At 42.7% G+C, this 15,895-nt stretch overlaps 2 protein-coding genes across 4 annotated transcripts in view; one reads left to right on the forward strand and one right to left on the reverse strand.

Moving 5' to 3' along the window:
• On the reverse strand, positions 1–7,048 carry IPP (intracisternal A particle-promoted polypeptide). Its single transcript, XM_053985605.1, has 8 exons — positions 6,739–7,048; positions 6,224–6,655; positions 5,726–5,881; positions 4,818–4,985; positions 3,883–4,020; positions 3,440–3,562; positions 2,590–2,810; positions 1–1,744 (listed from the first exon to the last, which is right to left on the reverse strand). The coding sequence occupies exons 1-8, from the start codon at positions 7,046–7,048 to the stop codon at positions 1,520–1,522; spliced, it is 1,773 nt and encodes a 590-aa protein (XP_053841580.1). The 3' UTR covers positions 1–1,519.
• Positions 7,049–7,204: 156 nt separating this feature from the next.
• MAST2 (microtubule associated serine/threonine kinase 2) overlaps positions 7,205–15,895 on the forward strand; it is a 216,102-nt gene continuing 207,411 nt past the window's right edge. The window contains exon 1 of one of the 3 annotated variants that reach the window (XM_053985491.1): positions 7,205–7,300. The gene's annotated coding sequence lies outside the window, so the exon portion shown is untranslated. Of the gene's footprint in view, positions 7,301–9,801; positions 9,929–12,519; positions 12,538–15,895 lie in introns of those variants that run through there. The other 2 variants (XM_053985492.1, XM_053985493.1) reach the window with 2 other exon arrangements.

Raw genomic sequence — 15,895 nt, forward strand, 5'->3', positions numbered from 1 at the left:
TCAGTTCTGAAAATACATTTTATTATGAAAAACAGTTTAAACAAGCTTATACTTGAAAAAAATCAAACCATTAATTCAGACACAAATTCTTTGAAGTAAAAGCACACACAAGATTATGGAACAATTAGTGAAACTCTCCATCATCTAGCATGTTTTAGCCCAACTTTGTTAGATTTTAGGACCTCGATTATTAAGGTACCTGCAACAGTCACCTTGGAGGATTTATCATGTAATAATTTGTTAATTTTACACAGGGGATATTGACCTAAACAGCATGAATGCTCCTTTGTCTACAAAGTGCCAGGCTTCCTGTTTTGTGACAATCCAGTTGTGGTTTGGTGTTCCAGAATAACACTGTCTATCAAAATTCAAGCAGCCTCACTTCAGTCTTCATCCAAATCATCCAGAGCTGTGCTGAAAATGCAGCCACAGTGTGTGCAAAAAACAACTTGAATCTAGAAATAACTCCAAACTCTTTGTAGTATTGTTTTACTAAGTGTGTCCGAGCTAAATGCAAACTCCTTAAGAGCACACTGATATCATCAGTTTAATGCTAAATGCAGTTAATTCTATCACAGAAACCTCCACTGGCTCAAACTTGGATGAGGCAGGATACAAGATGTAGAGAAGGTGGAAGAGTGTGTCTTGTAGAACAGCAAGTATTCAATGCCAAGTCTCAGCATGTGTCACACAGGGTAAAAACACATTTGACTATGGGGAAAAAAATATAGGGGCAGAAACCTTTCCCTGTGTTTTTATACTAAGAGCAGTCCTAAACAGAATAGCCAATCTAACGAATAGCATTTGCATTTAAAATTCACCAGAGCTTACACAAAATGGAGCTCTACTGGCATCACTGACACCACTGAGAAGAAAAGCCAGTGCTGAAGGGGAATGGCATTAATAGAACTGTGAGGACAACCTTCTAGAATAGGAAATTCTCATCCACTCACCATTCCAATTTGTGGAGTGGCCAGAAAGTGAAGATCCAATTAATATTTAATGCCCACTATGTCCAGCCACAGAAAAGAGGCTTAAATGCATCAAGGACATAAGTAGAAGCACCAAGTCTTTCCTGTGTTATCTTCTCTTCCTTGTTTTCTGCCAGAAAAAGAACTAATGCCATCCAAATCACCCATCTGATCTTACCTACAGGTAACTCCTTGCTGTTGACAGTAATCCACTTCCAGATTGCAAGTGCCAGCTCAGTAACAACTTGATTAATGTCTCTAATGTGTTGGAATTATTTCTTCAGATTTTTACAGGGCAAATTCACCATTTATTTCAGTGAGCTTAATCCAGTTCTAAGAGGCCTTCCTACTGTTAACAGAATACTTCCTGAGAAAGACACTGGATAAGCCAATTTACTTTGAAGGGCTTTTTCTTTTGCTCAGGAAAATCCCTCTGATCTAATTCTCCACTGAAGCTCCTGTGTTAAAAAAGGTTTCTGGCCAACGAAACAGGAAATCTGAGGAGACATCATTGACTCATTCCTTGAATGAGTTTTCTTCTTTGTGTTTTACAGCACAGCAACACCTCCTTCACAGCGGCTGGTGATCATGTTGGCAATTTCAGTCCAGCTGTCCATGTGAGGGTTATAAACTTCAACAGAGTCAGAGGTTACTGGAGCAGCAAAATCAGGACTGGGAGCTCGGCCTCCTGAGGCATAGAGAAGTCCATTCACAGCCACAACACAAACACCAGCTCTTGGGATCTTCATTGATGCAACTTCAACCCACTTTTCCTAACAAAACAGTGAAAGATGAAGAAATAGCTTTAGGGCAAGCCCTGATTCTGCTAAAGTAACTTTTAAAGCTTAAGGACTGAAACATATACAAAGAACACTGTGTATACACTTCACAGGCTTAAATGCTGTATGTTTACAATATCCAGAGGATTACAAAGACAGGAATGACAACACTTTCACAAGGGGTCCAAATTGTGGTAATCTCTAAAGAGCAAATCCCATACTGTCTGCACACAACACCCCTCCCTTTCTTCAGTCACTGCAAGATGCAGTCAGTCTCTAAAATAGAGCATGGTATAGTTTGAGGTGGGGGAAACAGGAAAACTAGATTCAATTTGAAAAGCAAAACAGATGGCACATGGGATTACGTTCTGCTTTTAAGAGTAGCTACTCTTCCAAAGAGCATCATAAAAACATGAGCAATAACAGTCTGGAAAAAATTGTTATCTTCTTCTAGTCATGCTGAAACACCACTACATTTTGATGCAGAAGAAGATCCTCAAATTTTGCAATAAAAGGTAACTCTTATCTTTACAATGAGTTTTTTTCTCTCTATTCAGATTATTGAGCTTTCTATTCCAGAGGGGAAATCTATCCTCTCATCTTAACCCTAAGAAGTATTTACCAAACTACAGTATATCTGTGCAAAGTTAAACCATGACAACTACTTAGGACAGACCCTGAGATCACCAAAGCTTTTTTTCACTCAAGATACCCAGCCAGTAGTGAAAAGGAAATGGAATTTCCAGCTTTTTCTTTTTAAAGAAAGGAAGCAGGCTCTATAGCATCTTACACAAAGCTGATGCAATCTACATTTATGAAAAGAAGGGACTCTGCCATACCTCTTCGAATGAGTATCTTTCTACACTAGCAAGTGCATCCTGGGATTCATTCCAGCCTCCCACAGCATAGATACAATCGTTGAGAGCAGCTACACCAAGATAGGCTCTTCGGGTGCCCATTGGAGCGAGCTCAGACCAGCGTTTAGAGATGGGGTCATAGACTTCGACAGAACGCAGCTCTACTCCTTCACTGCTGATACCACCAATGACATAAATCAAACCTGCAGAAACAGAGTTTCTCCTCTTTTAGGCTTCATAATACAGACAGAAAATTAACTATCACAACACAAGTTTCAGCCTGACATTAAGATAGTTAAAGAATGTCAGAAAATCCTCCTTTTGCTCAGTAGTAGAATACATAAAGCTTTTGCATGAGCAGCTTGAGGCTTGAGTACTAGAAGCTCTGTGCAGGGGAAGGAATTCAGAAGGTTGCAACTGCTGACCTGGTCGGGATCAAATACTTAGTAAGCACATTTATTGATCAAGTATTTAGACATGTCTGTCTTAAAATAACCTGTGGCAAGTCTTCAGATTGTCACAAAGAAAAACATGCAAACCCAAATATGGAAGATAAATAAAAGCAGTATCAGAAAGAACAATCATCTGCTAAAAGACTAGCTGCATAACCATACTGGCAGCCATGTAAAAACTTTTTGTGAGATAAAAGCAGGAGACTTTGATTTCTGCAGAATTAAAAATAGACTATTAGAACAACAAACAAGTGAGGCACAAGTATGTGTGACTGACAGCTCAGTAAAAGACAAAGGTAAGAATTCATGACTGAGACACAAAGCTTCAGAATCCAATGGCTGTTGGAACTATTTAGGGATATAAACTTAACAATATTCACCTTGCATTTCACAACACCCAAAGCAGTACCGGGGCTTAGCCATGCTTCCCACCACATCCCAACTATTCTCTTCAGGATCAAATCTTTCAATTGTGTTGCCAATCTCTGCTCCAACCCAGCCTCCTGCAAATAACAGCAAACACAGGAAGGAATTTAATGGCACAAAGTTGTGTATTAGCTGCATTTTTAGACATGCAGTGGACTGTTCCAGGACAAATTCTGAAATCAGCATGCAGTCAGTCTACAATGGAAATAAATTGTAACTAAACAATAACTAATCCACGGAGATTTAGCATATATGTTAATATTTATGGACACAGCTGTTTTTCAAAACTTAAGTTTGCGAATTTGCATCACCAAGATGTAATATTTAAGATCAAATCAATGCACAAGCTCTATGAATTAACATCTTTAACTTCACCTAGAAAAACCCCACAACTTACCCAAAGCATAGATGGCACCATAGCATGTGCACACTCCCAATGCACAACGGGGATGGTTCATGGAAGCCACGGTTGTCCATTGCTTAGTAACAGGATCATAACATTCAGTACAGTCAAAAATCATTGAGTTGTCCTCACCTGCATAATAAAAGCAAGAAAGAGTCAGGGGAAATGCAATCTTTTGCACTGCAGGTATTGAAACAGTCTTCAACTTCTTCCAGGACAAGCAACATTTGACTACAAGATTTATCTTTTGGTGAAACAGCCAATGTAGCAAAAGCTTCATGTATACATAGAGATGATTATACATGAATCATCACTGGGAACCACTTTCATCAATAGTTCCTGAAATGTTACTGAAAACATCAGAGAGGTAAACAACCACAGTGCTGCACGTTTTACTCCTCAGCACAACTGACTCGGTTTTCAAGACCAAAGAATGAGCTCTGCGGTGACAAGAACAGTACATATGCATTCTTTTGTGATGGGCTGGCAGAGTTACTCATCACATCCTTGTGCAAAGAGACATAATGAGCCTTTCCAGGCAGGCAGTGCACAAGTGGTCTGTCCTGTGCTACTGCCTTTTATGCTATGGGCTTCTCCTAGACTGTAAGTAAGAAAATAAATTCCATTTAGTGGTGGTACAAAAGCCCCCAGAATAGCCAACATCTCTGAATATATTTGCACACATCTATATGGTAACCTGTACTACACCATGAGGGGAGAGCAGCTTAGTAAAAACTGGCCAGTACAGGATCCCTAACAGGCATTCACAGAGCAGTGACAGTAGAGAATCAAGGAACCCAATTCCTTTGTTATTACACATAAAAATTGTATTATCCTCAAAACCACTTAAAAGAAGAATAATTTTGAAAGTCTCCATACATGAGTCCTCTAGCATTCATGTAAGAAAGAAAGCTTATTTCAGCTGTTACCTCCAATGGCATAGACCATTCCTCCCACCACAGCCACCCCCAGTCCGCTCCGGGCCTGGTGGAGAGAGGACACTGTGGTCCAGTAGTGGCTGAAGGTGTCAAACCGCTCCACACAGCTGAGGGCTCTGCTGTCACTCCAGCGTCCTCCCTGCAGTCGGGTGTACCCACCTGGAAAGCAAGTGCAGAGGCCAAGTAAGAGCTTCCTGTTCATCCTCATGCTCCTATATCTAAACCATTAAAAATATTACACTAACAGCCATTAGCCACTTCTAGAAAGAATTGGATTTTTCCAAGTAGCTTCACTTCTCTGGCATACAAGGAAGAACAGTTGCCTTGAGGGTCATGGAAATTGTGCTGAGCTGATGCCACAACACTACAAATATTAGAATTTATGTTGTCAGTAAAAGACAAGGATCAGCCAACAGCCTTTGCTCTCTAAACTGGTGTTACTGCCCACAGAGTGAAACAAACATGTTCCCTTCCAATATAAAACTGCAGCTTTGCTGAAAACTTGGAATTTCAAGTATCCCATCATATGAACCAAAGTGTCCTGCACAGAGAAAACTTCAGCCATCAGAACAAAATGTGCAGTGAATATGCATACACCATTCCAGCAGTGAGCCCTGGGTAAATCCTCTGCTAATTTGCAGATTTCCACCCAAGGCAAATTATTTTTGAACAGCAAATCTGGGTTTTGAATGCCATGTCACAATGACAAGAAATGTGAATGCTGGACACTTGTGCAATTCTAATCAAAACTGCTAACATGGTAACTCAGCCATGATGAAACGTTTTGGTATCTTTTTATTATTTTGATTTTTTAAAAAATCCTCGAGTATCTCCTTCAGTACTGCATTCTGAGATACTACTTCATTTGTTTTGTAAGGTTCAAACAGCCACATTCTAACCTACTGCATAAAGGTACTTCCTGGCTTTCCTCCGGGGACGACCTTTAGAAGCCTGCAGAAAACTGCTGACCTTGTTCTCTTTGGGAGACTTAGAGACTTCACAATATTCTTTCAACAGAGTTTGCAGGGCCACCCGAAGACTGAAATCTGGAATACCTTCAAGAGTAACATAAGCAGAATAAGAATAAAATGAGCAGAATTTAAAAAAAGGCACAGTGATAAGTAACAAACTGTAAGCAATTCGGTTGTAGAAAAATTACTAACTTCTCCTAAAACAGCAGACAAATCAATGCTCGTTACTTTTATAAGGTGTTTTCAAAAGCATGTGCTTGTTTTTTTATTAGCTGTACTTATTTTTTAAAAAATATAGCTTGTTTGCTATAAATATTTTCACTTATGATGCTACTAATGTAAAGAATAGTCCATCAAAGCCCAGTAACTCTGAACAGCACATGGTTTGCTCACATACATGCATCTGATATTCCTTCTTTCACTTACTTTCTATGTATTTCAACAGCCTTTGTGCTGGTAGCAGAGGGAATCGAACAGGCTCCAGTACTTCTACGACATATTTCTTTCTTTTCCCCACATCCTTCAGAATCCATTGCATCGCTGCTGTGAAAACCTGGTACTCGTCCTCGATGCTCAGGTCCTCGCTCCGCAGGATCTTCACGAGCTGCTCCTTGGTGAGCGCCAGGAACTCCTCCCCGCCCTGCACCTCCAGGAAGTGCGCGTGGATGTAGCTCTCGGTGAACTCCATCAAGTCGTGACAGGCGATCTGCTCGGAGAACTGGAAGAGGCCGATGCAGTTCAGCGGGTCGATCTGGCCCTTGAGGAACTCGCAGCAGAGCTCCACCACCTCGGTGAGCTGCAGCATGTCCGCGGCGACGATGAGCTCCTGGACGTTGTGCTCCGCGATGCTCACCACCCCTGCGGGCACCAAACCACAGCGGGGTCCCGCTCCAGCCTCTGGCCGCCAGGCACCCGCCCCCCGTCCCCCCGCCAGCCCTCACCTGTGTAGATGAAGTCGAGCAGCGTGTGGAAGGTGTCCGCCTCCACGCCCGCGATCCGCACCACGTCCCGCCCGGACTCCTTCATGCCGCCCGCGAACAGCGCCGCGAAGTACGGGCTGCTGGCCGCCAGCACCAGGCGGTGCACGGAGAACGCCTCCGGGCCCACCTCCAGCCGCACGTCGCAGAAGCTGTGCCCGGCGCGCAGCCGGTTGATCTGGGCCAGGAGGAGGCGGGCGTGCCGCTCGGAACTGGAGATGGAGCTGGAGCTGGAGCCAGAGGCGCCCTTGCCCATCCCGGCACTCGCCGCCATCGCTGCTGCGGCACCGGCACCCCCCGGCGCCCGCCCCGCGCCGCGCCGCGCACGCGCCACGCTCCTCCCGCCCGGGCGCGTGCGCCGGGGGGGCGCGCTCCGCGCTGAGGCGGCTCTGCCTGGACGGGGCGGGCGCCGTGACGGGCGGTGCTGAGGGAGCTGTGTGGGCTCTCTGTGTGGTTTGTGAGGGCTCCGCGTGTACCGAGGGCTCTGTGTGCCGAGCACACTGCCCTCACGGCGGCACTGGTTCAGGTACCTCTGTTCACTTCTTTGTCTATGCACCTGCCTGGGCACCTGGCCCCGTGAGGCCCCACAGGAACCACGGAATGATCAAGGCTGGAAGAGACCTTTAAGATTATTCATTCCAATGGTCCACCCAGCACTGCCCCTGTAACCCCTAAACTGCTAAACCATATCACCCAGTGCCAGATCCAGATGCCTCTTAAACACCTCCAGGGCTGGACTCCACCACTTCCCTGGACAACCTATTCCACTGCCTGACCACTTGAATAGTGAAAATTTTTTCCTAACATCTAATCTGAGTCTCCCCTGTCTTAGCTTAAGGTCATTTCCTCTGGTCCTCTCACTGCAGTAAAAGAAACTGACCCCCTCCTCACTATAACCTCCTTCCAGGGAGTTGTAGAGAGCAGTGAGGTCCCCCCTGAGCCTCCTTGAGACTGAGCAACCCCTGCTGCCTCAGCTGCTCCTCAAAAGACATGTTTTCTAGCTTTGTTGCTTTCCCTGGGCATGCTCCAGCACCTCAATGTCCATTTTAAAGTGAGGAGACCCTGTGCACCCCTACAGACACCTCTGGTCCCCGCTCTACAAAGAGCTTGTTTGTGGTTAAAACTGGTCCCGCAATAGGTTATTCACCCAGTCACTGCCTTCACAACCTCTGTCCCTCAGTCCTAGTCATGCTCTTGCAAACTGGGTCCCTGTCCACCTCGATTTGTGCTTGTGAGAAATATGGCTATGTTGGGGAGAGATTGCAGCTGCCACCAGCCCAGGGAACTGCAGAGATGGGAGGCAGGGACACTGCCTGGGACTGTGGCAGCAGAGCAGTATTGACAGGGGATAAGCATCACATACTGAGGTAAATGCACATGATCACTGGGTCTGGCAGAGCTGACACTGATTCTGAGAGAAAAGCATCCCTCCTGAGTTTTCCACAACTGTTCCAGGAATGTGACAGGCAGGTGCAGCACAGCACCCCCTTTGTCCGTAATGTCATGCCATGTGTGGGCCTTCCTCTTCATTCCAGCATGGATGTTTCATCAGTGTCCTGTAGCAGTGCCATGTGGGTCACTGAGGTCAGCACTGATCCTGAGGCAGAGTGTGCTTCCATCTTAGTCTGTGTAATTCCCTGAGTCATGGCATGCCTGAGCACCGATGGGGGATGAACATCCCATACTGAGTTAAATGCACGCAGTCACTGGGTCCAGCAGACCTGGCACTAATTCTGAGAGAAAAACATGTCTGGAGTTTTCCACAACTGTTCCAGGAGCATAACATCCAGCCAGAGCAAAAAGTGATCAGAGAGCCACTTGGAAGGCTTCCATATCTATTTACTGTGAGACTGGGAAAGAAAAACATGTCTGCTCACAGTTACAATGGTCATGGTCCCTCAGGCTTTTCTCATGAGTCTGCATTTCATTGTAATAACTTTTAAATGTACTTTTGGAAAGAATTTGAATCATGATACCCTCTGGGGGCTGTCGGTTTCTCTCTTCATCAGCATTACATTCTAATTACATTTCAAGTTGGTCTTCAAAAAATACCCATAGAAAACATAGATCTAGAGAGAAGGTTTCTGCAAGTACACAGTTGGATGCATGCTGATATAAATCTATACATTTTAAACTTGGCTAATAAATACATTGAAGTTTTTCTTTCTTTGATGCATCAGTAAAAGAAACCAGACCCCTCTCGTGCTGACGTTTTATTCATTGGAAGTGGCCTGTGAGTAAAAGGCTTAGAATTCTCCTAAATGCCAGTGGCTCACTGGCTGGCTGATGTCAGCTGTTAGACTCTTGGCCAGCACTAGGGTTTCACACCATTAGTGCCAGATTTACAGACACAAAATAACGTTGGTGAGAGAGCTCATTTTGCCCCAAAGGCCTGTGCTGTGCTGTGTTCATGGTTCTGCCCCCAGCAAAGAGCACTTCTTCAGCAGGCGTCTTCTGTGGCCACACAGGCCTGTACAGGAGCTGTACAGGATGGAGATAATGACCCCATATACTATTGTGAATCTCCCAAAACATACTGTAGATTTTCAGGAATAAGGCTGAAAGTACCTTTGACAGCGTGAAATTGCACCATGTAATGAGGAGGCCTTTTGATTAACCAACACCAAGAATGGCAGTCACTGTAGTGAAGGAATTAAAAATGTTTTCACTTTTAATATAATAGACTTTTTAAAATATATTTGCCAATAAGCCAGGTGAATGCTGACTGTGATGTAGGACAGGTGACAAAAAAAGGCATAAAAGGCATGCCCTGTGCTCCTCAACATGTCCCACTGCCCACACCTGCTCAGAAATGCTGCTGCCACCCTGCCAAAACAGTGAGAAGATTCTCACAAAAAACTACCCAGGTTTTCTCTTGAAAAATCCCTGTCCCACAGACGCCCATGGCTGCTCAGATTTCTCTGGCTGAAGGGTTCTCAGGAAAACCTTTCCAGATGCCTGGATGATATTCTGCCGCGCCATGGGAGGTGTCTGTGCTGCTTTTCCCGAATCCTGCAGGTGCCGCTGTTACCGCAGAGAGATGTATTGGAACATTAATAAAACCGGGACTGCAGAGTGACGTATTAGAATATTAACAAAATCGGGAGGCTGAAAGGTGTTGCCTGTGCGGATGCTGAATCTCTCCTCTATTACAGTATGATTTAAGTCTGTCGTTGTTGAGGTTTTTTTTTTTTGTTGTTGTTGTTGTTGTTTTGTTTTTGTTTTTGTTTTTTTTTTCCCGAATGTGATAAAGATGGAGAGCTCTTAGTCTTAAAAAACCCAAAAAAACCAAACACCCACCCCAAAACCTAAAAAGAGTAATAATTGGTTTGAATGTGAAGTTTTGCCTGACTGCTTCTTATCACAACCTGTCCATTACACCTGCATTTTTGGGGACCATTTTGACTTTAAACCCCTTGGCTGCTAAAATTCCCTGTTGCAGAGGAGACATGAAACTCAGGCCTTGACTATTTGTAGGTACATCAAATCCCATGGGATCTTTTGTGATAGGGAGCCACTTTCCATTGCAACCAGAATGTGCCAGGTCTAATTCCTCCCTCAGTTTAGTGGGTATGAAATCTTCACTTCCTGTCGCAAACTGCATCTCTGCACTTTGCCCTCTGTGCTAAGGCATCTGCTGTAACCTCTTAATAGTACAGGCAGTTATCATTTTTGTTACTAATTACCCACTGTAGTTGCTACATGTAATGCAATGCACTGGATCTGTCAGAGGAGAGGTGTTATACGGCCTCACCAAAATGGAAAGGAGCTTTGTGGTTTGATGTGCAGGTAATAGGATACAACCATTTTTGCTTCACTTCCCTAAATTCCATGAGGATTTGGACTCAAACTTCTCCCAGGAAAGCCAAAATTGCAAAAGTGCAGAGCTACCAAGAGCTCATGAGGAGTACAAGCATCTGTATTACAAGCATCTAAGCTACATCTCTTACACTTCCAAGACACCTTGTCTCTGTTAAGGTCTAGGTTTATCCCAGATGTCCCATTTACTTTGGATGCCATTGCATGCCCAAAGCAATGATGCAGATCAGCAGTCTGTGGATGCACAGTTGGTGGATGCTGTTGTGCATCCCTTGAAGGGGTAAGACAAGGCAGGCTGCTGGACTTCACACTCTTCAGCCTGGAGGAGAGAAAAGGCTCCCTGGCTACTTGTATTTCTCAAAGACAGGATTGGTTTACCCCATTATCACCCCAATGGTGATAATCACGACTGCTTACTGTGTTTGTCTACTCAGCCAAAAGCCTCTAATGAGCTACAGACACTATATTCTAATTAGATACCTGCATAAACCTGTTGTCAGCTTATGCTTTCACGTGATACATAAGCTTCGGTGGATAAAGAAGCTTCCCTTCAGGGTCTGAATGTTTCCTACCTCAGTGGGTTGTGCTTCACAGGGAGGTAACACATTTTCCAGACTCAAGCCAGGCATGAGAACACTCTCTCTCGACAGGGTTGGGCCAGGCCCAAGAGCTATTACCTTTATTCCTGTGAGGGTTAATGAATCTTGATGAATATGTGTGTATGTGCGTGTAGGGTAGAGGTCTGAACTGAAATTGACCCAAACACAGAGAGCAAGAGGGGTCCCCAAAGACAGTCTTTCTGCACAGGCAGTCCCACAATACAGGGCTTGTGTGAAAACATTTAAGTTTTCACACTATCAGCAAGGTGATGATGGCTCCGTCCATTTTTCAGCTGAACTGTTAATGGCTTGGGAAACTGTACAGCTCGCCCCGCCCCTCTCCCCCCTCTCCCCCCCCTCTCCCATCTTTAGAAGCCTTTGTGAACTTTTTTTCTGTTTTGAAATTCGTAACTAAGTATTTACTGTTTTCACTGTAATGTGACTTGAGGTAAAGGCGGCATTAAGGTAACAGCCTGGTATCAGAGTTGTCGGTCCAGAGAGGTTTAGCACTCTTGAACTGGGGTTTGAGAAACTCCTAAGTATTCAGATCCCACCAAAGGTGCTGCAGCACAGGCTGTGCTGGCATCCAGTTGAGGGAAGTGTTGCCCCCTCCAGTGACCAGCTATGCCCTGGGGAGCCAGGCAGCAAAACTGGGGAACACATCAGAGCCACGGGAGGTTTCAGAGGGAATGTGACATTCCCAGTGAGTAAGGCACAGATATTGGCTTGTGGTTTCAGGAGCACTGGCAATATTTCACTACTGTGTGCTCCAGGCTTCACCTTCACAATAGCATTGGGTGGAAAAAGGATTGGTATGTGGTAAAAAAAAAAAAATAAAACAAGGAAAAAAACCTTTTTCAGTCCTCAAATATGCCCCAGCAATGAAAGGATTGTGTCACCTGACCTACTTGTGTGGAGAGGTTTGTGTTCTAGGTACACTTACCTAGCAGGAAGTTTGGAGAAATTCCAGTGAAATGGGGAATGTTGTGTAACATGCACAGCTACAGTTCCCCACCACTTTGAAGATTCTTGTGTTTAAGCCATAGATCTGGATCAATTCCAGGCAATTTGATTTAAAATAAACATCCTGGATGCAGTGTGTCAGATACTAGCACAATATTGTTTCATTCTTTCTCATTTCTCCTGTGGGAATAATTATTCCATGAAGAAGGAAAGTGATCTAATGAGAGAATTAACTCAAGAGCTTGAACATTGAATTAGTCACAGCTGTCTGAGAGGGGAACCAAGGCGAGCTCCACAGAGACCTCACTGCATTTCCAAGGAAGGAGGCCAAAAGAATACTGGAACTCAGAGAGCAGTTGGTGTCAAAACAGAGGCAGGAGAGGTATGCTTTTAGGAGAGAGACTTTCCTCCCTCATTTCTCTGTGAAGATAAATCTCAGGGAATCACCCCAACTTTATCTTGGAGATGTTGAAAGCTGCCAGATTGTTGAGGTCTGATCCTAACTGTGTCCTCACACTTATTTGAAGCAGATGATTGATTTCATAGCTTGGGTCTTTTTTCACTGTAGTCTGGAGCTGACCTGCAGCTTCACACTGAATTAGATCTGCTCTCTTAGGTGACTGTATCAAAGGTGCAGGGCTGGTGGTTTTTTTTGTTTGTTTTTTTTTTTTGGTTTTTTTTTTTTTGTTTGTTTTTTTGTTTTTTTGTTTTTTTGTTTTTTTGTTTTTTTTTTTTTGGCCAAAAGGAAAAATGAGTAGTGCTTAAGAATTATCTGTCTTCAGGCATGGGGGAATTCAGTCTTGCTGTTAGTAAAGTTTGGCAATGTTTCAAATTGTAATCCAAACCCTAACGCTTTTTGGACTCTTTAACTCTTCTTGTCTAAATCTCAGTGTTTCCTTGGATAATAAAGTAGAGCAAACATACAATAGACATGAGCTGTCTGTAGCATGTGGCATTTTTTAAAATAACTCCAAGTTATGCAAACCTTTGGAACCGAACAAAAGGAAGAAAAATAACCAGAAAATGTGCATGAATTCAGCTAATTTCATTCCTTTTAAATTATATAGTCATTAGATATATACCAAGAGTATGTTTGTTCTCCTAGAACATATTGCACTGGTGTTAACAGAGCTCGCGAGCTGATTTCATTGGGAAGATGGATAGAGTTAAACTCGGCCTGATACCCACCACATTCCACAGCCTGTGTGATGCAGTGGGGTCATTCCAGAAGCTGCGCCTCAGTGGAATGTGAGATACGTCACCAACTCTGAGTAACTGTTAGTAGGATGCCTGTAGGTCCTGCATCTGCTTGCTTGATGAGTCAGGACTTCCAGGGCTCTGCATACACTGAAGCCTTAAAAGATTAAACCTTCTTCCACAGTTTAACAATTCAGCTGTATATGGCATAGGTTGCTGCTATGCATCCCAACTCCTTGGCTGCTCTGCTGTTGCTTTGCCATGTATTTTCCTGGATAATTTTTTCTAATGATTTACCTTTACTCAGTGCAAGCATTTTTCATCTCCCTTTTTAGAACTTCTTTGGAGGCTTGGTCTAGTTCTTTGGATAGAAAGATCATTTTTAATCTAATTTTGTCCTTCAAAGTGCTTGCAAAATCTCTACTTCATTGTTTAGGAAAACATAAGGGTTGACTGGATCAGAACAGATCCTTAGGGATTGCTAACAGAAGATCTGAGTTTAATGGTAACATAGTCATAGTACTCTTTTAATGTATTTTTAAGCAAGTATTATGGTGATTTTGTTTGCACTTTGGTTTTCTCCAGTTGCTTATCAGAATATTATATCAAATATTATCAAAATCCTAAAAAGCCAGATCTAATCTATATCTTTCTCTTTGCTCTGGTTGTCTCTTAGCAATGCAAATTAGACTGTTTGACATTATTTGTCTTATATAGTGCAATAATTATTTTTTGTAAAATTTCATTATCCTTCAAGGTCTATGGAAATTCATGGTTTAATAATTTGTTTTGGTTTTGGATGCTCAGGCTTTTTGCACTATTTTATTTCATAAAAACTTGGAGCATCAGACTCAATGATCTTAAAGGTCTTTTCAAACCTGAACAATTCTGTGATTTTATATTTTTTGCATAATAACTTTTGCATGATAATTTAACATAATAATTTTTCTGAGGTTTACCTTACAAAGTGCAGCTCCATTTGCAGTGTGGAAAAAGACTGCAACACAACTTGTCTGTGCTAGTCCTGGTTCTGCAATACTTGCAGTGATCACATAAGTCTCTTTTTGACTCTCTCCCACTGATACAGTTTGCTTCTCACTACTTATTTTCCTCTCAGATACATTTTGAAGATTAATGAATATTTATAAAATGTTTTGAGTGAAACCTGCACATAAAAAATGCAACAGAAGTTAAAAATGTCATAATTACTGATGTTTATTATTTTTTAAAAAGGAAGGCTCTATGGCAATCAATATCCATGGAGATTTATGAACTATAAAAAATAGAATGAGGACTCTAAAAGTATTACAGAAAATTGTGGCCTGAGGAGAAAGCCTTGCAATGACACAAGGAACAGGAGGCAAGTTTTGTTAATAATACTGAGTACTGAAATATGTGCTGGATGAAGCATTTGTATTACTGAAGTATGATGGAATCCTTTTCAGTCTGCAAGTAATTAAGGATGAGGTTCATCATCATCATAAGTAATATCCATAATTTTAAAGCAGTAGGCTAAGATAACATATACTAAAGAACTCTAACAGATCTCTCATGAGAAGGTCTCATTTGCAAGAAATCCTGGCATGTCAGTGAAATTTCGGAAGCTTCACAGTATTCTGCCAATATTTAAGGAAAGAAAATTAAATAAACAGAGCAATCAGGATGACCCAGCTTAGCTGGTTAACGTGACACCAGGCCCAAGTAAAACAATACAAAAGTTGATTCTTAGCCAGGTTGTAAATAAGTCAATAATTGGCAATAATTTTAATTTTTATCAATACTGTCTTGTTGGTAAGTCCAGTTTAATTTATTGATAAAAGTTTTAAATCTGTTTCCTCAGATTGGTGTAGGATTTATTTCCCAACTTATTTCCCAAAGCATTTGACTACCATTGTGACATTTTAATAAAGATCTTAGTAAAGTCTAGTGTCTTAGTCTAGTGTCCCTAACTATGGAGGCATTTCAGTGGTCTGGGCCAGTGTGGCTCTAGAGGCAGGACATGTGCTTTGGGCTGTAATGCATAGAGGCATCTACCTAATCAGGCAGCATTAGCTGGGGATGTCTGCAGCCACCAGTAACTGGGATCTTTCTTTTCCCTGGTTACCTTCACAGTGTATTGCTGTGATCTGTTTTTTAGCTGTTTGTTATTTTTCATTTTACTTTACTTGAGTTATCCTAGTCTTTCTGTAAACGTAAAATACCCACTGATAGCATTTCTGAGTATCACAAAGGTTGTTTAGGGTGTAAATTACTGTGTATATAAAGCAACTAGACAGGCAAACGTGGCTCAAGAAGATTGGCATATTCATGTGAAGTTTTTGTAACACAAGTGAGTGCAAAGCAATAAGCCTGAGAGCTAAGATCACTGTTCACACCTGTGGGACCAGGGAGCTGTAGAGTGGAAAACTGTCCCACAAGGACAACTGACTTGAATTTTTGTCCTAGAAGAGAGATGACCTAGAGGAAATATGGTAGCTCTGCAAAATTATTTGGGTCACAAAAGAGTTAAATGGTTTGCTTAGGGTGCATCATGAGTCAGTGGG

Source organism: Vidua macroura, chromosome 9 (assembly GCF_024509145.1).
Source record: "Vidua macroura isolate BioBank_ID:100142 chromosome 9, ASM2450914v1, whole genome shotgun sequence".
NCBI lineage: Eukaryota > Metazoa > Chordata > Aves > Passeriformes > Viduidae > Vidua > Vidua macroura.